Source organism: Abramis brama (assembly GCF_963993115.1).
Source record: "Abramis brama genome assembly, chromosome: 4".
Taxonomy (NCBI): Eukaryota; Metazoa; Chordata; class Actinopteri; order Cypriniformes; family Leuciscidae; genus Abramis; species Abramis brama.
This window is the reverse complement of record NC_139966.1, coordinates 46338525-46365798: the sequence shown is the minus strand read 5'-3', so window position 1 is coordinate 46365798 and position 27274 is coordinate 46338525. Positions and strand designations below refer to the sequence as shown.

Here is a 27274-nt window from a genome sequence, read left to right as displayed (position 1 = left end):
AAGAAGATATTAAATGATTAATACACACTTATAGACCAATGATATTTTTCAGTCGGCAAGGCTGACCTACATTGCAGACATAAAAACCAAGTCACCAATCGCAGCTGGTTAAAACTCTGATTTACATAAAGGACATACTTTTTTCTGTTATTGCAATATTGCATCATTGATTGGACACAGTGTTCACATAATAGTTGAAATCCCTTTAGACAACAATAATTCACACTTGACTGAAAATATTGAAAACAGAAAGTATTTATTCTCCATTCACAAGTCAGATCCCTATTCTTGAAAAACTGCATACTCTCTAATGACTGTGAAAAAAACAACATCAATCAATCAATCAATAAATAAATTAGGGTTACCTGAATGTGAGATGTATTTGTAGTTGTTAAGTTGGTGGTCATTACTACCTTATTTAATGCCTTGTGATAAATACCCAGTTAACACAGTCACAGCACCTTCTACATCATCTTTTAATGAATATCCAACAGATACTCATTATTATTCATGAGCTAGAGTATGTGTAGTCATGTGCACTGAGAGAGAGAGAGAGAGAGAGAGAGAGAGAGAGAGAGAGAGAGAGATAAGGGGGGTGTGTCTCTATGAAGAGGGGTTTAGTACAGCGTGTGTGGATGACTGCTAGTCAGCTAGTGTGGATGAGAGAGACACAAGGAGATCGAGGGGGTACGATGCATGCACACACACAGTCATTCAAAAGGAATTCTGCTACATCAGGCAGCCTGGTCAATGCGTGATTTTTACACAAAGAAGAACGGGTGAAAGGTACCCACTGATGAAAGACGTTACTCAACATTTGAGGGAAATCCCCAGGGTGCCTGTTTGCGTGCACTACTGCCAGAGATCTGTTGGGGGACCCGCGACGGCGAGATGGGCTGTAACCTGTGCACGCTGCAGAAGAGAGAGGAGCACTACAAGCTGCTTTACGAGATTGCCCAGGTAAGTCGACTTGTTTAACCTACTCTGGAATATCCTGAGACCCTTGTGAAGTTGAGTTATAAGATCAGATGGGATTTCCATGGGTTAAAACACAAGTTTTCACCTTCTCTAGACTTTTCTTCACAATCTTTTCTCTGCAACTCATTCTGATTCAGAATGGATCCTTTACATTATTCATTTAGACTCGTTTATCCAAAGTAACTTGAGAATAACATGTAGGACCAGTTGTTTCACGGGACACGACACTACAAGTACCCCTACAAGTATTGGATGGGGAAAAATTTGTTGTGTTTTAAAGATTTATTATTGGCCTTTTTGCCCTAATTTGATAACAACAATCAGGGAGTGGATAGAAAGCGAAGTGGAAGAGAATGAGGTGGGCGGGAATGGAAAGGACAACAAGTTGGGATTCAAACTCTGGTTGCCCAAAGCTACATGTTGGAATGCTTGCCCATGAGTCTTCAACCTCTCCGTTTTGAGAAGTGTCTTCTAAGACATTTAGTTTGATTCTAGTAGTTGTCCAATTTTATAGATCTGTACAGTCTTGTGGGAAGAGTTCTTTAGGAGAACTCTTTGTTGTGTGGTGAATCCCCAACTGCATTGGGGACTTACCTGGAAGCATTTGTCAGGGATCAAAGCAAGTTTTGCAGCAGACACCCTTCACAACTGTGCTAGTATTCTTGTTAATTTGGGTCCAACTGTTGTACAAGATGCTCGCAGGTAGGAGGATGAGAATTTGGGATTGCACACACTGGTGAAACTTGTCTTTACGGTATGTAGCAAGTGAGAGCTGCAAGAAGGAACAAGCCTGGATAAGGTCCGATTTCCAGAATTGAATAAAGACCATTTCAAATAGTTGCAGAAGGAACATTTATCATGATATATCATATTTATGTAGCTTATAATATCACTGAATAATATCACTATATTTCCAAACACCCATTGGACCTCCACAACAGATTGCACAATAGCACAATGTTCAATGCTACAATGGAAAAACGTCCATCATCACTAATGTTCAAGGTTGAAGCTAGTCTGAGACTGGCTCAACCCCTGGCTCCGCTCCTCTCTGAGTTGAGAATTACCCATGTTCCAGTGCTGCACAGGAGGTCAGAGTCCCTGCACCTTCCCGAGCACAAAGCGTGCAAAATAATATTTTCGTGATACTCTTATCGCAGCCTCATTAAGCTGTTGTACAAAATGTCTTTGGTCCCTAATTAGATGTTAAAAACGTGGCTTTTGTCTGTGTGGATGCCAATCTGGGAGATTATCCCTGTCGGTGGCTGAACTGAGGTTAACGAAGTTTGATCTCTACTGGTTCAAAACAGTGGGCTTGTGTTTAGAGTGACTTGTCAACAGTGAGGTACTGCCTATGATTGCGAATCACACGCTTGCTATTTTGTGGCACTATAGAGTAAGAGGGGCTGGCATCGTTTTTCCAGCGGCGTGCTGCCGCTTTGACACCCAAGACATTTGATACCCTAGACATTGTGTGAATGTGTCTGGCGGGTTACGGTTTGCTTTTTTTCTTGACATGAGATGACTTTTTATATGTCACATGTTGGTCCCTTTGGTGTTTTAGCAGCCGAATGCAACTCTCGATAGAAGAAAACCAGAAAGGGAAGAGAAAGAAATAGTGCAATGTCTCCAGGAAGGATGAAGGTACTAAGGAAGGTTGAAAGGAAGAGGAAATCTGGATCTACTCTCCGTGGAGTAAATTCCCAAGCTGAAAAGAAAGTGTGTCAAGGAAGTGTTGCCTCAGATGTTTCCTTTTCTGGTATTCAGCAATTTAAATTTTTGAGCTTTTATGTTCGCAAGAAGAAATCAAAGAAGATGTTGCACCGTGTTACTCTTGAAGTCACAACAACAAGCGGACATGAATAAACACAAACACACGCCTACACTGCAATTTCACGCCCCTTGACAATTTTGACACTATTCTTGGCAGCACAGCCTTTTTAGCCCCGGTGGTCTGTGAGATTTATGAGTTTAGTGTGAGTGTTCGCCCCTCAACGGGCTCACCATGGAAATGTATTCTTCTTTCTTTGTTAGCCACATTACAATGACTTCCCGTACTCTCTCTCCCTCGCTCTTTCTTACTCTCAGTCTCAGAGGACTTAGCTGTGTGTTTGTGTTCCATCAGCAAGATCAGGTTTTGGATTGTAAGATCTGAGCTATTTCACCTTAAATTGGCTGGCAGATCTGACTGGCAAAATCTCTGTGATTGGCTGCTGTTTATCCATCATGATGTAAAATGTGATGTCATTTAAAGTCGTATTATAGATGACATGATTTGTGGGGGAGGTAAACACTGAATTATATCAGGTAACCTTTCAAAATGACAGCTTTTGAGGGGGGAAAAAGTGTTATTTTCTGCAGTGCTGTAAAAAACAAGACTGCAAATACCCATGAGACAGTTAGGTATAGGTTACATTATGGTGGATGTTTTGAACCCTTGATTTTACATGGATTTCTGCATAAAATGGCTGTAAAATTAGTCTTTCATGTCTTTATTGAACAAACTGTAAACATTAACAGTAAAGGATGGAAAGAAATTATGTGAATCCTTGGATTTAACGGTAAAAGACTGTTACAGTAAAAAACTGTTAATTGGTTAACAGGAAGTTTCTGTACTATATACGGTGAATAACTGTGATAGATCTAACCGTAGATTTAATGTCATTTTACAGTCTACTACCATACAATTTACCGTTTTTGGAAGTGAAAAAGAACAAGTCATTGTATAATTTACAGTGAAAAAACGTAAATTGATATTCCCACAATTCCCTGCGTGACACTTCACATTTTGTATATTTTTGTTGAAATAACTATGTTTCTTCATAGTTTTTCTTTGTTTTATGTTACATTTAATGTTGTTAAATTAATGTTTACTGAATTTTTTTTTAATTAACTTTCTCAACTTGTGGAAAAGCTGCTTGTGATGAGCTTTGATTCATTATGTGGGTTAGGGTTAGCCTAACCCTCTCTTCACCACTGAGATTGGTGGTTGTTAGTGTATTACAATAGAACAAAACAGACATTAGTAAATTAACATTAAATCAGATAATGAAAAAAAATAAAAATACTGTAAATTTAAGTTAAGACTGTAAAACTTAAAATGTTGCTACCATATTTTTTACAGTAAATTTCTGGCAAACACAGCTGCCAGTTTTTTACCGTAAATTTAACAGATTTTTTTTTTTTACAGCGTAGCAGTAATTTCTTTTGTAAATAAATTAATATATTTTAAACTATTTTATTATATAACACTATAAATGGTCTTACTCAATTTAATGAGTTTTCAGAGTTTCAGCATTTTCTTCATCAGCATTAAATCCAAAATAGTCAAAAAAGTGCAATAAACTTAATGTGGTTAACAAATGGTAAATTTGATTTTACTTAAAGATTTTGTTCTCATGCTAAGAATTGATCTACTGCTGGGCTAAATTCGCAAGGTACAAGAGTCAGTCAACTATTAAAATCAAAACTGGATGGTAATGTATTTATTTCCTCAGTAATCTCTAAAACTCTAAACTCAGCTGAAGTGCTGATGCTCATGGGAGCAGTGCATTTTACGGCCATGGTCAGGAGCCCGTAAGGGGACAGATGCTCTGTGTAATTTCCAGTCTGTGGATCAGCATGGGAGGAGACTGAGAGATTTCACCTCCCACTCACTCACTCACTCACTCACTCACTCACTCACTCTCACTCAGACATTCATTTTTAGCATCTATAGATCCAGATTCAGAGATATAATAAAAAACAGAAAATATTTACAAGAAGAAATCACATCCTCAGCTTTAATTTGCATGGGCCAAATTGAGAATTATTTGTAATTCACCTTGTTCTAAAAAATCTGTTCCAAACTCTCGATTAAATTAAAATTAGATTTTTAATTTACATGGAAAAAGCTGGCACAAGTTTACCTCTGCACCCCCTGGCCATCGAGGGTCAGATGAAATGTCGGTCCCGAGAGCGCTAACAGCCATATGGATCTGTGCGAGTGAATTGGGCAGTCAGTGTATCACAGACTTCAAGTTTAATGGGTCTCCAGATGGAGGACAACCTTTAGAGAGACTTGCCAAAAGGAACTGGCTTTTGTGAAGAGTGTTAGATTGAGTTTCGAGTGTGTATGTGTGTAAGGATGCTTCACACTCCTGCCTGAACCGAGGTCTCTCTTATTGGCATCGTCACTGTTGGGCCACGTCCTCTGTCTCTCTCTCAGAACACTCTCATCCATCTTCCTGTCCCGGAGCCTTTCTCTGAATGATGCTCCTTGCTGATGAAACGCGATGGGTGTGGAGCGAAAGAAGGCAAAGACAGAGAAACATGTAGTTTTGATTGATCTTGTGAGCGTGTTGGATGATAAGCCTGTCAGATAGTACAGGCCCTGGGGTGATCATATCACCAGACCCTGCCAACTCCAGCCCAGGCGAAGCGTGTGTGGATGTGTGTGTGCATATCATGGAAATCCCATTTAAAACCCATATCATTCTTTTTGGCTCTAGCATGCATGGAATGATTGCATAATTATGGCTAAAAATAGACTTTACGCTCTTAGTGGTCCAGGTGATTTTCTGCCTTAGTGAAATAACAGATGCGGAGTTCATATTTTCATCCTGATCTGGAAAGAGAGCAGATGACCTCATCTAAACCTCTGTCTCATGTCATTTACACAGCCACTGATCTTCCTTACCAGATGCACCATATTACCTACTGATGTGTGTATGGTTTACTGCATACCTTTTTTTACACTTCATGTGAATATATACAAGGTAATCTCAAATTTCAAAAGCAGACATGATGTATGATAGTTCATTATAGGGATGCACTATATATCGGCCACCATATCGGTATCAGCCAATATATGTTAATTTTTGTCGTTATCGGCACAATAAGAAAATTTGGCCGATATATTAAAGCCGATAAAAAATTATTTCCTTCAGCTGAGACACTTCAGATGCGTACTGTTCACCATGATGGTTTTGAATGGCTTGAAATATGATTGAAATCACTTCAAAAAGGAAATTACAGTGCAACATGTGCAGCGCAAGTCTGTCATATAGGCTAACTAATTGTGTGCTTGGGACATTTAATGGTGAAACTTTTGTTTTTGTAATCAGGCTCTCATAAAAATTTTGATTTATCAGCCAATATATCGGTTGTTGGCTTTCAAATATAAAGAATTATCGGTTATTGACATCGGACAAAATTTTCATAACTGTGCATCCCTAGTTAATTACATATTTGTTGAATACATTTAATGAAATTAGTCACTTTTGTTAGAGATGCATCACATTTCGGTACCATATTAGTTATTGGCAGAAATTCTGATATTTTGTTTTTAATTATTCTTGTTTGTATGGGTTGATATTGGATAATTAATTGTACATGCTCATTTCCTCTATTTTTACATTTAGATTACCTTTGTCATAATCTAACATTCAAGTTAATCTTTAAAACACTGATTATATATTAACACTGTTAAAGGTAATCTGCAGCATACCAAAAAATGTATATTTATTTTTCATTATAATGTTATGATGCCTAAATTCACTTGTAGCTTTAGTGCTACATTATTAATTTACTCAATATAGATAGCATAGAATGTTAATATTGTCTATTTATCGCTTCTCGACATTGGTATCGAACACAATTTTAATATATTGGTGTAAGGTTGCACTCATTTCTATGGATTTTTATAAGTTGTATAGCATTGACTGTAAAAAGAAGTCCCAACAGAGTCATTGTTATTGCTGTTACTGTCTCTACCGCTCAGTGGATTGAGTTTCATGAGATTTTACACTTTTGTCTGATCTGCTTCCTTTATGACTGTCTCAAGTGAAATGATGAGGTGACCTTTTCTTTTTTGTGTTATTTCATTTTAAAAAGTGCAGGCTTGACCTTTACATACGTATAGCAAACCCACTCGACCAGCCAGACTCTCTGATTGAAGGTCTTTACTATCTGCCCCTCTTTCTCCTCTCAATTTTTCCTATATATATATATATGTATATATCTATACACCACCTGTGGCCGAGCTTGCTTTGCTAAAATCTACCTTGCATCAGCCATTCTGGAGGATATTTATTGCATAGGGTTTAACTCAAAACTTTATTTTTTGGTTGCACTTTTTGGTTGCATTTAGGAGCATTTTATTATTTGCGTTTACTGTAGCATCATTTTTCTCTTTCAGAACAGATTGACTCATTTGCTAATTCCATTTTAAAACTATGAAGTCCAAACAAGCTAAAAATGATGATGATGCATAAAAAAATACGTGATCATCATATTCCTTTGTCCCAAACTTGTCGTTTTATATCCTTAAACTGATCCTGGCCTCTCTTTCAATCTTAAAACAATCATAGTCTAATTTCAGCAGAAGAGATAATAAAAGTTCTTTGTCTGGAACCGCAGAGGAGATGACCTGCTTGTCTGCCCTAGACACACTGGTGTGTAATTAGTGCTGGGCTTCAGAGCTGATTGGTAATTATAAGAAGTTATGGAGTTTTGTCTTTACTTCATCATGTAGTCCTCTTTGAGTCGGCCCACTTGCCAAGTCAAAAGGGACTGATTACACCTCCGTCACACATGGGTGCTACACGAAAAAAACACAAGTGTGATGGATCTAGCATAAAACTTTTTTTTTCCTTTTTTTTTCACAACAATGTTGTGATGCTTTAATTCACTTGTATATTTTTGTTTTTAGTGCCACATTATCAAGCTATTTAGACAAGGTAGATAACAATTGATTTCTTATGGATAAAACCAACCAAAAAATGTGTTTCCATGCTTAATATTAGATTTCAATCTTAAATACATCTAGCTATTAAAATGGGTTTCAAATGGCAATACACATTGACTTTAAATTAGGTTGTTTTGCGTTGATTTGTTCTATATTGATTGGGTCTATATAGCAGGTTTATAGTGCACTGGAGGATTGTGGATTGATCCATTTGTAATTAACATACAATTAGTAGGTACATTTCTAGATGACAATTCTTAATATCCCATCTGGCCGAGGACCCAGGGAGGAAATACCATGTTTGTTGTGCAGCTGCCAGTGTATCGTGGAGAATTACAGTTCAAGAGCTCTTCAGTCAAATTCAGTTAATTTATGGGTTATGTGTGATGTATCTGCAATATTAAAACAATCTGTGAGCATTGCAGCTCAGCCCAGTATCACAGTTACTTGGTAAGGATCAAATAGGCTAATGAAGCATCTGTGTGTGCAAGGTTAAAGCACAGAAATAGATCTCAGGGGCGTTTTGTTTCTGTACGGCACGTGAAATGAGGGATGATACCCCTCCCCCAACTCACTTTCTGTCTCTCTTTTGTTCTTCCAAAGGTGAGACATTTTATGTGAGAAAACAGTGAGCAGAAGGCTGAGGAATTATGGGATATTGAATTGCAATGTTTATCAGAGTCAACTTCACACTGTTAGTACACTTGAATGGACTGTTATATGGAGATGAAGAATGGAGAGAGACCTTGTCATTGCAGACATGCTGTCTTACATCTGGCAGTAGCATACAGGATTGGACACATTTCACCTTTCATCAGTCTCTCACACACACACACACACACACACACACACATACAGGGAGGTCACTGCTCCTGTCTGTTCCTCTTGGCTGGCCCCGGCCCCCTGTGTGAGTAACAGTCTGTCAGTGTGAGACACAAACTGGCCCAGGTCATTTCCTCTGAGTCTGACACAAGCACACCACGACAACCTTTATTCAACAACAATGATAAGCTGATATCAGTCAAACATTCCTTATGAGTGCAAGTGTTGAACTTGTAGTCAGGGGTTTCTTTAACTACAAACTTGTATGTCTGAGAGGTTGAGATTTCACCCTTTTCCACAGTAAAACTTGAAATTTAACTGGTAACACTTTACAATAAGGTTTCATTTGTTTACATTAGTTAACATGAACTAACCATGAACAATAGCCTAATTCTACAGCATTTACTAACCTAAATTATGCTAATCTCAATGTTTGATTACGTTATCAGAGACGATGCAAAGTTTGTAGTGGAAATGACATTGAAGTGGAAATGTTCAAGACCATCAGATAGGCTACATATCAAAAATGACAATTCTAAACCAATAAGAGTGTGAAAAATGTGTTTGTTTATTTTCTACAAGTCCCACCCAATCATTAATATCTGTGTTTGGTTGTAATGTGTTGGACTGGTATGTAATTGTGTAAATCGAGTAGATCCAGCACTATCTGTAAAAGGTGGCTAAACCCCAGTGATGGGTAGGTTTAGAGGCGGGGTCAGGGGTAGGTCATTCGTACAAATTCATACGAATAGGGCAACTCCTAAAATATGTACGGTATTCAAAAATCGTACAAATTCGAGTGAGGTCGTATGAATTCGTATGAATTAGCCACCTCGTAAAATTTGTCATATTATAAAATCTTATATGTCCTTGATTCCCCTTGTCATTGCTTGTCACTCGGGTCTTGCACGTCTTGGACAGGTTCTGTATGTTCATTCAATACTGTGACACTATCAAACCTGAGTTGGGTTTCTAGTGTGCTTGAAAAGTCATTAGCAGCTCTCGGAGGTCTCTTGCGCCGTCCGTTTGCGTATTAAGTATCAAGCGGCCCATCTGTGGGGCAAGCCGTGGTGTCTCCGCTCAGTAACCAGATCTGCTCTCTGTAACATCAGTAGGGTTCAAGTCTTAAAGCAGATCGTTTCTTGGAAATTTGCATTTTTATGTCCTATTGTGCGCTTTCATATGCAGCATTGGCCTATTAAAGCATATAGAAAAGATTGGGTCTATTTGTCACAGGGGCTATATATTAAGGATATTAGGGTTATGAGCTTATTGAATTATTATTGTTTATTCAAGCAAGTATGTTGGTTTCAAACCCAGTTTTAAACTGTCTTAAATGAGAATCATTTCTTTGAACTCCATGAATGTTTAAAAAGCGATTTATTTGTTATTATATTATATTATATTAGTAAATATACATCGATAAATATTGAATGGAGTCAAACATTTATTTATTTCAAATAAACTTTTTTTGCTGTATTTATTTAGAATAAATCTAATAAATTGACAAAATAAATCTACATTAGAAATAATTAGAGGAGTCAAAAGTGTGACTATTCAACATATAATATAATATAATATAATAAATTATAATATAATATAATGTAATATAATATAATATAATATAATTAATATAATATAATAATTGAATAAGTCTACATTGATGAATAATGAATGGATTCAAATGAGTCACCCTTATCCTTGCATTATCCTAAGAAAAATATTGAGTCTTTTTATCTACTCATTCAAATTCTTCCATATTCTGATTAGCCAATTACGCCTAATTCATACTCCAAGTCATCCGTTGAGCAACTGTGAAAGCAGGAGCTGACTGACTGTCGAAAGGCTGAATAGAGCTAAATTGCACTGCAAAACATCTCAGTGTGATGTGCATTATGTGGCTGTGTGCGTCAGAGACAATCTTCAAGCAAGCGTGCGTGTTTGGATGTCCATTCACACACATCTGATGTGCTCTTGAAGACTGTTCAGGTGTGAAGGCGTGCATTATTTTTTCCCATTCTTCCCTTGAGAGCCGAATCCAACTCCACACTTGAGAAACAATGCTAATTGGCATGAAGATCCCGGGAATTACACACATAGTAAGGAAGAGAAAAAAAAATCTCATGGCTGGTAGCTCATTAAAAGTTTGACATATTTCGTTCACACATTAAACTACTCGCACAATGTACCTGGTTTTACTCAGAAGGTGCAGGTTTTCACATTAAAATATCTGGTTATTGGATTCATCTTTTTATATTCGGCTTCAGATTTGATGGGGAGCAGATGTCGGTTTTGGCCGTGTGGTGGCGGGCGCCATGTGCCACACCTGTAGTGGTGCATTAACTACACGCAGAGCATGAAGACCCGTGCCAACCCACGCGCAACTGCCAGACGCATTCATCAGGCTTTGGATCCACAAACGTGGGATGCAGGACAAAAGATTCACACATAATCATGTGGATGGAGGGACTTTGATTAGTATGTTTTCGTTAAGAGATGGCACGCAAGTGTGCAACAACAATTGTGCTTTTATAGGCGAAAAGTACAGCGACAGAAGCCTTTCTGTCATATTGATGCGCTAGGCCACACTCAGGTTATTTAGTATATTAACTTAAGAATTCAGAAATTAACTTTATGAATTGTTGAATACTTGCTGTGGTAAAGGCTCTGACCTCCTCTTGAACTCACATACATCAGATTAGAAAGCAGTTACTGTATCCCTGCCTTGATTTAATTTAGAAATATTCCCTGGAACAAAGTGTGTGTGTGTGTGTGTGTGTGTGTGTGTGTGTGTGTGTGTGTGTGTGTGTGTGTGTGTGTGTGTGTGTGTGTGTGTGTGTGTGTGTGTTTATCTATTCAAATCGCTATTGTTTGTGATGTTCCTGCCTGTAATGATGGCAGATGTAAGGTTAATCTGTGTCTAATGTGTGTAGGAGGAAGTAACAGACAATAAGCCTCTGGCACTGGACGCACCACGTCTATTAGAGTCAGTCTGAGAGGGAGACACATGAAGTTCACCGTAGAAGACAAGGCACTATTTAGACTGTTTGTCTCTACTAGAACACTACTACAGTTTTCACTCAGAGGACATTATCCAACTTGATCCCCGTGTTAGGAGCTGAGAAGAAAAGTTTTCATTTTAAAATCATAACACTAGACTTTGAGCACATAAAATTTCTACGGACACTGCAACGGTCACATTTAAAAAAAAATAAAAAAGCAATCAATGTTGATTTAACATAAACAATTTAAACATATGCAATCTACTACTGCAACACTGCAATCCTGCAGATTTAAAGTTTGCATTATTTTAATTCAGCTAAAAGGTCACACTGTGGCGTAATAATCTTTTGTTGGTCAGACTTCTTCACATGATACAAATTTGCAGGTCAGAGTTCACCAAACTTGAACTTTGAAACACAGCGAAATGCAAAAGTATTCGCTTGAACTGTGTTTCCTATGGAAGCTTGTTTCCGCCACAGAATAAAACATTTTAAAAGATAATTGCGACTTTTTATCTCACAATTGCGAGTTTACATCTCGCAATTCTGACTTCATTTCTCAGAATTGCAAGATATAAAGTCAGAATTGCGTGAAATAAAGTCGCAATTGCGTGTTATAAAGTCAGAATTCTGACTTTTTATCTCGCAATTGCGACTTTATATCATGCAATTCTGACTTTATATCTCGCAATTCTGACTTTATAACACGCAATTGCGACTTTATTTCACGCAATTCTGACTTTATATCTCGTAATTCTGACTTTATAATACGCAATTGGGAGATATAAAGTCAGAATTGCATGATATAAAGTCGCAATTGCGTGTTATAAAGTCAGAATTGCGTGATATAAAGTCGCAATTGTGAAATAAAAAGTCGCAATTATCTTTTAAAATGTTTTATTCTGTGGCGGAAACAAGCTTCCATAGTTTCCTGTCTCCTGCATTCGTATACGTATGAATGGAAGTTAATGGAATGAAAAGTATAGTGTGATCATCCTTGAAGGCAACCACAGAATGCATTGCATTTTGATGAAAATCAAGATTGTTGATGAAGCCAGAGGAAGGTCAAAAATGTATTTCAATACTGAAATGAACTAAAAATAGTTTTTTAGTAATTACAAACTTATTATTTTATCCAGCAACAAGCTGACATGAAACTATTGAAATCAAATGTTCGTTCATTTGTTTGACATATTGAGTTGCCTAGAGATTTCCAAATCTGTCGCTTATGAGGTCTCATGCCTTTTTTATTATGCTAACTATGTAGTGAAGTAGCTCATAGGCTTTGGAACAGAGCTGGTATCTCTCAAGAGCAGAGTCCTTCATTAAAGTCATTAGTAAGGCATGGTGGGACACTCCTGCCTGCGAAATCAGATAAAATAATGAAGCATACCCACTGAAACCACAAATCACCCTCAGATCTGTCTCTCTTGCTCTCTCTCAGCCTGACTGCAGTACCCATAACTCTCCTTGGCTCGCTTGACTGATTTCTCAAACATTTTAAGGCCAAGACACCAGGTTCATTGCCTTTCAGGAACAATCAAAATTTTCAGCATTAGGTCAAGTGAGAGTCAGCATGTACAAAAAAAAGGGCAAGTTTATTCCTGAACCTTAGGTCACTCTTGCTTGTATTGTTGTATTGCATAGCCTTGTGTTATTTTCGTGGTGGTTATGATTAATGTTGGCTTGTTCCACAGCATTTTCGCCCTGACATTTATTGGTGGACCTTGAAGTGAACTCGACTGCACAGCAAAACCAATAGCTAAATTCAGGCCTTGGTCCAGTTTTTTTGCTTCAATAAGGATCAGTGATTTTGAAGGCTGGTATTTAAAGCTAAAGTGTGCATTTTTTTCAGTGTGAAAATGCTTTCTCCTATCAAAACATTTGCTGAATTTGGAACCACATACCTTCGTACTACTCATACTATTTCTGCTATAGAAAGATGGTAAAAAGAGTAGCATGATAGTATGTGGTTCTAATTTTTTTTGAACATCCTGACCAGCTCAATATAGAAACCATCGGCTCCACCAATGGCATGAGTTTGGGGCGGGACTATCTGTTTTTCTGACCAATGGCAGATGGGGGGAGTTTTTGGGAAACCAATTTCAAGTGCAAAGAATATATAAGTGACCATGGAAGAGCAACAAGCCCGGACATGTTGCGGCACTTAGGTTTAAGGCCTGGAAATTGTGCAGGCAACATGTGGACAAAGAGACACAACCCTGTCAAAAATCTGTTCTCAATCTGAGAACATTTCATTTATTCACACTCATGTTGACAAGTAATGGAAAAACAATTCCCTACATCTAGATTCAGTACACATGATGTAGTCCATGACAGCATGCAGTATGATTGTGCTTATGGAGAGTGCTTGCATCAGGTTATTGTATTGATGTACTGAGGCTAAATAAGCATTTTGTTGACACAGTTTGTCATAACCCATGTCATCCATGGCTGGGTTCTGCTGAAGGACTCATTAGTTACACATACACACAGCTCTCTGTGATATATGTGCCTGTTATTTCAAATGCATTATTTATTTTTGTACCTGAAAATAGAGAAGAATGAGATGCATTTATTTAGCTTGGAGGATCAACCCAAGGTTGTTGCTAATGGAGAATTTAATTATGTTGCGAAAGGTAGACATTTCCCTGCAGGGTGAACTCTGTCATCGTTGTGTTGTGTAGTCAAACTCCCACTGCCTGATGTCAGTGGCATATTGCTGCTGAAAACCTCTTTGAGGAGTAATTCTTTGTCCCTAAAGAGGAATTTTAATTTAACACAAAAGCACATGCATAAGCAATGGCAGCAGAGATGGTTGAATCTCTATGGTGATACTGTGTAATCACAGATACTGATGTGGGAATACTGTGCATATGTGATGTATGTTGAAAAATGACAAAGTGGGGGAGGGGCTGTGCTTGCAGGTGCATCTTATTTATATAGTATAATTAGGTTAAGAATAATTAACGGTTAAGTTTGTAGTGGTGTTAGGTTGTAATAGCATCACCAAAGGAATTGCAAAAGTAGTTGTTTTCAAACTGGTTTCCCTAAAAGCTTCATTCATTTTTTTTATTTTATCAACACTTGAATGTGGGTAAGTTTCATTAAAAAAAGAAAAAGAAGATGCGTAATAGCGCCCCTACCATATGACTGTGAAAACATGGATTGCCGGAATATTTCGCCAAGCATTGTCATAAATGACAAAAAAAAAAAAAAAAAAAAATATTCCATCAATGGCAGGGAAAGAGTTAAGGTTTATCAAATTAATAATTTTCACACTAAGTTCATAATGGTGAATAATGTGGGTATGTGGCGTAGCTGTAGTGATTTTAATTAATTACCCCTAGTTATTATCATGACTGATATGCTCAATTTGTTGTTTGTTTACAGTCTATTTAGTATGCTTGGATTATACTTGTAATGAGACAAAACTCCCTTTTTGCTGCCACACATCAACAGTAATTTGCACCAAATTTCACTTATACAGAAAGTCTTTGCACTTTTTTTCTACTGATCTCTCACTCAGTCATGCGTTTCGTCAGGGTACTAATTGCCTCTCATTAATTTCTTGCCACATTGATTAATCAGTGCAGAGACGACATGGAAAATAGCATATGCAAATAGTTAATAGTCTCTTTTTGAATATCTGAATAGTTAACGACATGGTGAGTTAGTTATCAGTCTCTGAGTAAATCTAAGGAAGAAAATGAATTTGAATAATAACAGACTGTGACAGAGTCTATGTGGTTTCTTTTCCACAGTTAAAGCGAGATGATGGTTGTCGACGACGGGCGTTTTATAGCCTCCTGCAGCTGTGTAGAGAAAGAGAGAGTCTGAGCTCTAAAGCAATATGCTAAATTCGGATATTTGATAGAAATGATAAGTTCTAATAATGAGAAAGTCTTCTTTTTCAATTAGACTTCTCTGTGGCATTGTCATTGAGCACCTGCAGTGAATAGATGGGTGACTGGGTGTTTCGCCATGTGCTCAATACGAAGATAAGAAGCTTTTGGGGTTGTGAATGGGAGCGTGAGTCAGATATTGTGTTTTTGCTCACACATAATACCCTGAAGAATCTTTTCTGATTACTTGACACTTCCCAGGTGGGATTTCACTATATTATGCTCTCATTCTTTTATTCCTTTAGGATTCACGGTGTTAAGAAACTCATAGTGTGACTCCCTTACAAATGTGCCATATAAAAGACTGTAGTCTAGCGTTTTTCATTGGGCTTTTATTGTTATTTCGATGCTTTGTTACCACAGTCAGTTTGCCAAACAACCGTTGGCACATTTTGGGTTGACGTAATGCTGTTTGTGTGTGCATGTGCCTGTAGCTGTTGCATTTTCCACTGTTTGGTTGTATGGCCAAGAGGTTCTCATCCAATTCTTATCTCACATGCCACATGTGTTAAACACACACATACACACGCGCGCATACACACACACACACATGCAGTCTTATCACTTCTTTGTGCTTATCTCACCTGTGCAAAATCGTTCAGTTGGGAGAAAATAAACAAGCCTCTAGATATGTGTCACCTGACGAGAACTGACCCAAATATGACAGCTCTGACAATAAACACACACATTTTACCCTCCACCACTGATGTTGGCTGTGATTCTGTCCTCCACTTCAGCATTCAGATGTACTACATGGTCCTCTTGAGGCAGAGCTGGTATTATAAGTCTGAAATCAATATGACAGGTCTGAGGTGACTGAGGTGACATTCCAGCTCCAGACCTTGTTATCAAACGCAGTTGGCACCTGACCTTTTCAGAGTCATGTATTGAGGAGGAATGTGGAGGTGGGTTGGTGAAGCTTTGTTGGTGTGCGACGGCCACGTTTCATTGACGGTAATGACCTTTAAATTAATATCGCTGTGGATCTACGTTCACCAACATGAACTTCAGAGTTTCTTCACCTGCTGATCTTTTAGACAAGATATAGAAATCAATTGGCTGTTTCTACTCTGGTGGCTATTCATTGACTATGCCTGATTCTATACCACTTTCTTTGGAAGTAACAACTGTTATCTTAATAAAAGAAGTAGCCAGCCTTGAAAACCAACATTGGCATGCTTATTTTCGGTTTAATTTATGTTTAAAGTCCAGTAATTTCAGTAACTTCGTTATGTATCTTAAGAGTGATATCTCAGTGGTATTGGTATCTCATTTGGTGTATTATTTTGTTGGTGTAATGTTTTGGTTTCCTTTATTTCTTCACCAGACTTTTGGTTGTGCCTAAATACATTTAACTTTAACCAGACACAAGTATCATTCTCAGAGTTGAGGATCACACCTGTTGAGTTTGCACTGTTGGACTGTTCCCTATTACCACGATTAATTGGCCCATCTGGTGAGATCCAACTTGCTCTTCAGTCTTCCCATAAGGAACAGTGCAGGATGCAAGTGTGACTTGATGAATGTCTGAGAGCAAAGGTTCCTGTCATGTGTCGAATGTTGTGCTCGTTCAACAGCAGTTTTACCTGACAGCCTGAGGTGCCAAATGCTATGCGCTCCCCTAAAACAAAAGAAGAGATGAAAAAGGTCTAAAGGCCACTCTTTGTTGTTGGCACCCACGAGCAATGAGAAATGAGGATAAGGAATCTTAAGGAAGCTCTGTATAATTAGACTAGTTACTTGTTCTGCCTCACAGGAACCTATGTGCTTAAGGAAAACTGCTCAGTCTAAAATAAATCATGTGCACTTGCACTCTCACTGTGGACAATGTGACCTATTTTTTTTTTATTAGCTGATGAGCCCCAAATATGTTGACCTGTAAGTTCAAATCTTATTGCATTGCATTGCAAAATACTAAGGCTATTTGGTTTGATATCCCTCTGTTCACTAAGTTTAAATACATTTGATATATCTTTTATCTGGTTTATCACTTCTCTTTCTGGCCTCATTCTGACACACTTTGACTGATTTCTAAGTTTTCATTGATTTTTGTTGGGTTTGTGGACCAGTAAAGTAAGTTCACACATGGAAGACTAATCACAAAAATATTTTTCAGCAGCGGCATGTAGGGTATTGACGTGTCATTTATATCGCAGACCTACAGCATAAAGGTAAAGGGGTTTGTGTGTTCCCTTGGGTATGATTCTGTCTAAAATAAATGGTTGAAAGGCTGAGTATTTTGAGCTTATAACAAGCTCATTTAATTGGTCTGGCAGTGAACCTGCTGATGCGGGTGAGTGAATTCTGATGGGGCGGCTTTGACAGGTGTCAGGTGCAACATATCAGATGTCACTGTGATTACGCAGACTGTTTGGTCACTTATGAAATCCATATATCAGAGCTACATTCACAAGCTCATTTAAGAATCTGGAGCTAATATAACAATTTTTTAAAAATGGTTTGGAATAGTGAATAAATCTATTGCGATTTGTGGTTTTCTCTTCTCTTTAGGTGAATGGACGTGAATTTTCCAAGTCTGGACATGAGGGAACGGTGGAGGCCATGCGAAAGGAACCCACTGTGGTGCAGGTGCTGAGGCGGGGACCCTCCGGCCAGAACCAGAACAGCCTACAGGAAGTGTGTGTTGTGGACGTGTGTACTCAGACGGACATCACCTTTGAGCACATCATGGCTCTGGCTAAGATGAGACCCACTACCCCACCTGTGCCAGACATCTGCCCATTCCTGCTGTCGGACAGGTACATTATGCTGCCAACACTGTTAATTACATTTAGATTCAGACCTAATCCTCTTCCTGTAAAGTTAATTGTACTATTTATAGTATGTCATTACTACAAGAAATTATATTATGAATTTATATATATATATATAAATATATACACACACATTATTTATTTATTTATTTACTTCAGAGTTATTTTTTATCAAAGAAAATTGACAAATGTTACCTCAATATGCTTTCTTAACCAGATGACCATGCATACTAACATCAGCACATGTTATTATCAAATATTTCTTCATCACCAGGCAACAGCCATAACCCCCTCCCCCCTCATCCCCCCCACAAAATATCCCCCACTGCTGTCATAAAAGTCATGCCAGGGCCTATGTGTAATTATTGTAGTGGCTTCCCTTATCCATTTCCTGTAATGAGTAGTATACAGGGTGATTAAAACCTAATGGAGTGCTAAAATATCAAACGTGCTGGCACAGAGGTTTCTCTTGGTGTTTAATGCCCTTTTACGGCTTTTCAACTGCTTGAGTTTGTCCAATAAGACTTGTGTCTGGGGATGATAGGCCACATCTGATTATTTGGCTCCTTATGTGCATGTGCTTTGCTTTGGGTTTATTTATGCTGCTAATCTGTTTGTCTGGCTACAACTCAGCAAAATCAAAGATTCAGCTCATTTGTGTGTGTATGTGCTTTGCACAGATTGCTTAGGATCTTGGAACAGTGCATTTGCAATTGTACCCCAGCATGATGTGTTAACAGATTAATGAGTATTGTTTGTAATTACATGCTTCCCCTGACTACAAACAAATTCTGTTATCTTCTTAGAAGTGTAACGGGTCGGTCTGTAGTTCTGCAAATAAAATTGCAGAAATAAATCTTAGCCTAGTATAAAGTTCATTTCTCTTGTTCTGTCTTCCTCTAGTTGTCATTCCATTCAGACTATGGAGCATGAATATTATGATTGTCCAGAATATGTGGCCAGCACTCAGGCAGAGGTGGACAGGGCAGTTGAATTTGAGTGTGAGGTAAGTGAAAGAAAAATGCTTTATATATATATATATAGGCTATATGGTAATATACACCTGGTGTTAACATTCATCTTGGGTGACCCGATGACAAATGGTCAATGATGGCATGAATAAATACATCACTACATTATACATTAATGCATGTTGATACAATGCACACACACACACACAAAAAAAATAGTTTTACATTTTGACAAATATTCAATATTGCATGCTTCACATAATTTACTATTATTCATTTTATCCAAAAATGAGGTACTATTATTTTATCAGTAACACTTTACATTAAAGTCTCATTTGTTAACATCAGTTAATCCATTATAAACTAACAATGAGCAAGATATTCTTAGAGCATTTGTTAATCACTTGTAAAAGCACTTTTTTAATGTTAGTTAATTTAAAAAAAATCTTGTTAGTTTACACTGAATTAAGTACTGTTGACAGATACAACTTTTGATCTAAAAATGTATTAGTAAATGTTGAGATCAACATTAATTAAGATTAATAAATGCTGTATCTATGTATTGTTCAAGTTAGTTCATGTTAACTAATGTAGTTAATTATCTAATGTTAACAAATGAAGCTATAGTAGCATTAGTGTTACCTTTTTATCAATAAAAGAATCTGAATTAAAAGAGTTATATTATCAAATGATGTATTGGGTTCATTTAATTGTGAAACTTTAAAAATAACAGTTTCAAAAAGGCAGATTCCTTCACTATTAATGAGTTAAAGTAGCATGTTACAGCCGGAGAGCTTTCAAACGATGCCATTTTTCCTTTGGCTAATAAACAGGGGCATTACACTCCACTGAGGTGTAATTAGTTTTATTTTAGTGACATTAATGTTCTTTCCTACTGGGTCGCTTGCTCATTTTGGAAAACAAATGCATGTGTGTTAATGAATCATTAATATTATTATGAGTGTTTGAAGGTACAAAAACAGCTTGTCACCAGATGTTTCTAAAAGAGTGAGATTTTGGGATGTATCTATGATAAATATCCCACATCTGTAGGCGAATTTCCTTCTTGGAAAATCAAAATTGCACAGTGCTAAAGTTGCCATGTGAAGTATGCATAAGCAGTGATAAATGTCTGGATGAACCCCTTCCATGCAAGATAACTTCTGTCAATCACAAGCAAATTTTTCATATCAGGGCCAAGAGGAAACTAACCGCTTTAGCTCCCTGAATACGGAACAAATCCTAGATTACTACTATGATCTGTTAAATTATCACTATGATTTTCCAGTTCCGTCGCTTGCCGCACTAGTTTAAGGGAGATTGTGTGGATTATTTTGCTCGGCACGTCGGTTGATCCTTTCTGATGAGCATGTGGTCTGAACAATAGACTTGGAGAAAATATGAAGTATCACTGAGCTTATAGAGCAGATCAATATGAAGCTGTATTAAAGCTTCTGGTGATGAATTGCATCCATTGTGCGGACTGACAGTAACCCAGATTCAGCTGAAATATGAGAAAGAGTTAGCCTTTTTATATCACACCACAGACGTGAGCATGCTGGTATCGCATTTTTAGAAATGATTTGCCAAATATGAACACTTGACAGTTCATTGTATATGGTTGTGGAAGAAAAGGGAAAACCCTAGATGGAGTGGTAAATCTGGTTAATGTGGAGGGTGGAGTTTTTGATGTATGATGCTAGTGCTCAGTCAGGAGCGTCGACCGATAAATGAGCCGTTTTGCTTGACTGAACTGAGACCGGTGTCAGTGGTATGTTGAGCTGTGGCTAACAGCTCTGCTTTGACAGGTGAATGTCTCTCGAATACAGCGCTGTCACTTGCACCAGGCTTCAGTCTTGACATATAACCCCCTCGGCCTGCTTGATTATATCATATTTCACGGTGGCCTTTTGTAGGACACATTTGTAGCCAAAGGAACTGGTCATTGTTTCATTTTAATGCGAAGCCAAACATTTAAGATGACTTTACTACTCTAAAACAATGCTATTCGTGCTGGAGTTTAGAAGCTATAGGTGGCTTTTATCTTTTAAGTAATAAACTGAACTGAAGAGAAATGTACTGAGCTGAGCTATTTTCTAGTTGCTTTCATAAGAAAATATCTGCATGGAAAATCAGCATAAAGTTAATAGTCTGAGCTTTGTACTTGTTTAACGTACATTGTGAGGACCAAATGTCCCCAAAAGGATAGTGGTTGATTTAAAATCTAATTAAAAAATGTAAACATGCAAAAAGGTTTCTGTGATGGGTAGGTTTAGGGGATAGAAAATACAGTTTGTACTGTATAAAAATCATTATGTCTTTGGAGAGTCCCCACAAAGATAACGAAACCTAACGTGTGTGTGTGTGTGTGTGTATGTGTTTTGTGTGTTTGTTACAGGAGGTTGAGCTCTGTCGAATGAACAGCCAGGAAAAACTGGGCCTGACTCTCTGTTATCGTACTGATGATGAAGAAGATACAGCCATTTTCGTTGGTCAGGTGGGTACTTTTTTATTTTATTTTTATTTTACACATTTACTTTTAAAGTTTATTTCTGGAAAAAAAAAATCACACAAATCGGGGGTTTTAAATTTACTTATATGTTTCCAAAAGGTTTAGTGTCTGGGTTGTAAAACTGGACAGTATAATAGGTAATGTTGTTGAAGTTCAACCTTTTCTGAAGGTTAATCATCTCCTTTCACAGACAAAACAAGTGTTGCAAAGGAAAATTTTTGACTTTATAGACTATTCAGACTCTATTTTGTGGATTTTTATGCACCAGTTCAATTTAACAGACAAAGATCTATACTGAAAATGAACCGAATAATGCTTTTAGAACAAATGTTATTATGTTAATTTGGTGATCTCTGTTGAAGTCACCTGTAAGATGTGGTACTAAGCATCAAATTTGATGCAGGCAATCAAATTAACTGGACCAAACCCTTTTTAACATCAATTTAAATTTTGTGAAAAGTAATTAAAAGATAAAAGCTGAGTTTGATCCATTCTCATTGTTCCACATCACTGTATTCCTTCACTGAAATTAAAAGTGTTTAATATGGAAAATTTTCCTGTTTTCCAAAGTTCAAATGGCAGACGAAAGTCTACCAGGACTGAGTCAAGCATGAAGAGATCAAGTCAAGTTTGGAAAATTATTCTGCATACAGACAGTTCTTTTTTTCAGTGTTTTAATTGCTGATTTTAATTAGTAAGAAATGGCACCCCTCTTGTCTCCTGTGGAGTGTAAAATGGCACTTTTTTTACTCTCACCACCTTGACACACGTAAAACAAAGGCTGAAAACAGGGACTGCATTTCAACAGGGAGAATTCTACTTGTTGTACAGATATTGCCTGTTCTTACACCATTTCTTGCTCAGGGATATGTAAATGTGGAGCACCTGACATCAAACAGGAGGGAACTGCTTCTCTTTTTCGTATCATCTCCAGAAAATGTATTATAAACAACCTACAGAAATGTTCTATTAATACATGTCTGTGGAAGTAAGTTATGCTAATTTAAAATGCATTTATGCGTATAATGTACAGCAATGATGTTTTCAGCCTCGTTCTTATGTAAATTCTTATAATGCATAAAGAATATGGTTGTTTTAATCAGAAATCTTGTAAAAATGAGGGGAAAAAGAAAAATATTTCCACATCCTTTATATATTCTGTTCAGTATTCACTTCCAATCCTTATATACAGTATCATATGGGGGCATTATGTTGCCTTCTTTTGTAAATAGTCTAAAAGGAATAGATTTTTCTCATTATAGAACAGATATGCAAATTAATCTGTTACAATAATGAATTCTTTTTGTGACAAGTCATGGAATTATTGCTGGTGTGTTGAGATGAATTATGACAATTTACATATTGATGCCATGTTTATTGTACTGTTGATAGGTTGAACTGAACAGCATAGCTGCAAGGGATGGACGCATCAGAGAGGGAGACAGAATTTTACAGGTGGGATACATTTAATCTTGTTATACACCTATACACATGCTCATTCACGCTAACAACCATCCCATGAATCTAGATGATGTTTTTGATTTTTTATTTGGTAGATACAGTGGGTCCAAAAACACACTGAATTAGATTTTTCTTTACTTACTTATAATAAATATAATATAATATAATATAATATAATATAATATAATATAATATAATATAATATAATATAATATAATATAATGTAATGTAATGTAATGTAATGTAATGTAACATAATATAATATAATATAATATAATATAATATAATATAATATAATATAATATAATATAATATAATATAATGGATTTTCACTACTGGTCTGAGACTTCCCACTGTAGATATTTGTGTGTGTGTGTGTGTGTGTGTGTGTGTGTGTGTGTGTGTGTGTGTGTGTGTCTCTACAAATCTTGAACAAACGAAGTCAGCCACTGGATCATCATGATAAATTTCTCTTAAATAGCAGTTTTGACTGGATCTGCTTTTGCAGAATGTAGACCAAGCTGGTGTGACATTCAGCAGAGTCAGTAGGGTTAGGGGTTTGGAGAATTTATGAGCAAAAGAAGATAAAGAAAGAACGAGATACAAAGGACGCAAGGCATCTGTGGATGTAACATTGAGAGAGATGAATACAATGGTTCAGTGCACGTCTGTCTCACTCTCTCCACCCCTATTATCTTCTTTTGACAGTGCCATTACTCTATAGAAGAAAAGATGAACGGCACCTGTCAGAGGCTGCTTAATTGTGTGTCTGGGCGTGTACCGCCACAATGCTTTTTATAAATGCTGTGGCTACTGCAGCCCAGTCGACAGTCTTAGTAATCGATTCATAGTCTCTCCCCCAGTAAATGCATAATTGACTGAAGGTTATCTCACGAAGGGAGCCTAGTTTTGGTGTGTATGAGGAAATGCAATTTTGCTGCACTTCTGTCACTGATGAAGTGTGCTTCTAGTGTGAAATTCCTGACACTCTGTCATTATCTTTGTGTGTATGTAATTGTCTCTCTGTGTCCATGTTTCTTCCAGATAAATGGTCATGATGTACAGAACAGGGAAGAAGCTGTCGCTCTCCTTTCAAATGAAAATTCCAGATCCATAGTGTTACTCGTCACCAGACCTGAAGGACAGGTGAGACTAGTGGACATAGTTGCTAATCTTAACCCACTTTAAAACCACAGTTTTATTTGTGTGGCTTTATTTATTTATTTATTTATTTTGAGCCAATCACCTGAGCCATAAATGCCATGTTCTCTAAAACCATGTGAAATGATATCAGTAAAATGTTGATTGGCTGATGGTTAAACCCTTCAATAGTGACTACAGTATACCCAGTTGTGATGTCAAAGGCAGAAAACAGTGAAAAATATTTTGAATGACTGTCAAAGGAGAAAGATGCGTTTTGCAGCCAAATAGTGTAGCTATGGCATCTACTAGCTGACACTAACTGAGTCGTGGTAACCAGCCAAATGGTTGGTCCAGAACTGGTTAACCCTGTTGGGTTTGTCTCTCTTAGATGGATGGAAGCTGGCTTGATGAGGACCATCATGATTTTCTAGAGGAGCTGAAGATGGAGATTTTAGAAGAACAGAAAAAGGAAGCAAAGTGGGTAAGTATGACCATACTTGCCAAAAGTTCCTTAGCACCAAGTCTTTATGTTCTGACAGGCATTAAGGGGTTGTATCTGTTCATGTTTTCCAGTCAAAAAGACACGAGGAAGCCTCTGCAAGTACAGATACAGCAACATGTTCCTCTTCCATTCTGGAGAAGGACAGTGGTGTGAAATGCAGCTTTGAGGAGAGTTCTGAATATGAATTTCTCTCTCATCCCCAAACACAGACTCAAAAACAACTTCGAGACAGGTGGGAAGCGGGCTCGCATTTGGTTCCTATGGACACCGTTAGCTTAGCCAGGCAGGAGAAGGGTCAGGAGGATGGGGTGGAATGTGACCATTTCCAGCAACTCCTGGAGCTAAAGTGCCAGATCCGTAATGGTGGAGAATGCGGGTTGGTCTACAGGCGAAGTAGTACTATCGAGTGCAGCCTGACGGAGCAGGGTGGAAGTGGAGTGGCACGGGAGCTGCACATGCTCAACGAAGAGCTGCGCAGCATTGAACTTGAGTGCCAGAGCATCATGAAAGCCCACCAGTTGCGCAGGAGCAAGCACGACTCGCCCCGAACGGATAAGGAAAGTCGACTGCGCCGTGGCAAGCTTGCAGATATTAACGAGCATCCTGAGAGACTTCAAAGTGAGAAGCTCAGAGATAAAGACAGCTCTAGTGCCTACAATACAGCCGAAAGTTCCCGCTCAACTCCACTGGGAACAGAAGGATCTCCCGACCACTCGCTACAGCGTCGAGTCCACCTGACTAATCAGAGGAACCTGCGGAGTACCCAACACCTGCAGAGTCCCTACAGTAGTCCCATTTTGTCTTTACCCAGCCAAAGTAGCCCTTCTTACAGTCGTGGCCATACATACACCAGCTCCACACCACCCTTACAGACCCCCATCACCAGTCCCGGTTCACAAGGACCCAGCCAGGCCTTCTCCAGCAGCTTGGAACAAAGCCCCAGCAACCCCTCGGAGTCAGACCCAGCGCTTCCTGCTGATGACGAGCGCTGTGAGAAAGAAAGAAACCGTAATAGGGTTGCAACCGCTCGGCACTACCATTCGCCCTACCACAGCACCACCACATCAACCCAGCCTCCCAGCACACGCCATTACCAGAGTTACCTACAGCTCCTACAACAACATTCCTCTTCCTCTCTGGAATACTCCCAGAGCCAGCTTAGCCTCCTCAGCCTCCGTGGACGGCCTGGACCCTCACAACCTGGCCGAATTGAATGGAAAGTTAAAGTGCGAGCAGACGGAACCAGGTATGTGGCACGTCGGCCCGCACGAGACCGTATCCTACGTGAACGAGCCTTGCGGATCCGGGAGGAGCGCAGCGGTGGGATGACTACAGATGACGACGCAGTCAGCGAGCTGAAGATGGGGCGGTACTGGAGCAAAGAAGAACGCAAGCAGCAGCTAGCGCGGGCAAGAGAACAGCGACGCAGGCGGGAGTTCATGCAGAGGAGCCGGCTTGAGTGCCTCAGGGAGACCATGGGGACGGCAAGTGGGGAAGTCAGCATTCTGGAGCTCAGCCATAAGAAGATGCTGAAGAAACGAAACAAGAAGATCCTTGACAATTGGATGACCATTCAAGAGCTCATGAGCCATGGAGCACGAGCACCTGAGGGCACCAAAGTTCACAACGCCTTCCTTTCAGTCACCACAGTTTAGTGAAGAGCGTGACCACAGGCGGTCTCGACCCTATGTACTTGCCTCATTCCAAGTAGCCATTTTATAAAGGTGAAGATGCAGATATTTTTCATGTTTTGTGAAAACTCATTTCAACTAAACTCAAGACTTCAAGAAATGTGAATGTTCAAAAACTCTTTTGATACACTGACACGTTGACACTACCGTTACAGACCTCGCTGTGTTTTCATACTAGAATGTATAAAAATAGTTTTATTAGGATTTTACACACTACATTGTCATTTAATGTAGTGTTTTCATGCATTTGTATTTTATAAATGGCAAGTTTTCATGCGATATAAAATACAGTACTTGAATTTCGGCTTTTGCTGCCATTACATCTTTTAAATCTGAAATGTAAATATCTGTAACTGTTCTTAACAAGATCTTCATGGGTAAAGGTCTTCTTTGCCGATTAATGGGTTTACAAGAGTTGTTTGACATACCACACGATGTTACCATTTTAATGGTATTGTATACAATACGTAAAAATTTTGTACTGCTCTGTATGAACATTATTTATATTTTTGAGTCTAATAAGTTATTTTATTCCATCTTTATAATGCCAAATGACCCAGTCTGTATCTCAGTCAAGCGCTAAACATGGAGTTTCTACCACTCTCATTGTGCCTTGTATAGAGGCTCATTTTTCTACCACAGTTTGTGAAGAGACACCCTGAGTAATCTTGCTGTCATGTTTTTAGTCTTTTTTTGATGTGTAAGACATCTTTGTTGCCAGGTCTACGTGTTCTAGGTGTGCTACATGGGGTAACAAAGGATAATAAATTATTGTTATATAAGTTA

General features: G+C 38.2%; 1 protein-coding gene across 2 annotated transcripts; it reads left to right on the top strand.

Moving 5' to 3' along the window:
- Window positions 1-619: 619 nt before the first annotated feature.
- On the top strand, window positions 620-27274 carry pdzrn4 (PDZ domain containing ring finger 4). Of its 2 annotated transcripts, none has more exons than XM_084110682.1 (8): window positions 620-960; window positions 17946-18193; window positions 19112-19214; window positions 21578-21676; window positions 23084-23146; window positions 24197-24298; window positions 24684-24776; window positions 24869-27274. In XM_084110682.1, the coding sequence occupies exons 1-8, from the start codon at window positions 892-894 to the stop codon at window positions 26450-26452; spliced, it is 2361 nt and encodes a 786-aa protein (XP_083966808.1). In that variant the 5' UTR covers window positions 620-891; the 3' UTR covers window positions 26453-27274. The 2 variants fall into 2 exon arrangements, with proteins under 2 accessions (XP_083966808.1, XP_083966809.1); XM_084110683.1 differs by having other exon boundaries at window positions 747-960; window positions 25007-27267.

Coding starts and splice junctions, on each gene's coding strand:
- pdzrn4 (XM_084110682.1), top strand. CDS start 892: ATGGGCTGTAACCTGTGCACGCTGCAGAAGAGAGAGGAGCACTACAAG. Junction 19,215..21,577: donor CAGTTGAATTTGAGTGTGAG/GTAAGTGAAAGA, acceptor TGTTTGTTACAG/GAGGTTGAGCTCTGTCGAAT. Junction 23,147..24,196: donor AGGGAGACAGAATTTTACAG/GTGGGATACATT, acceptor TGTTTCTTCCAG/ATAAATGGTCATGATGTACA.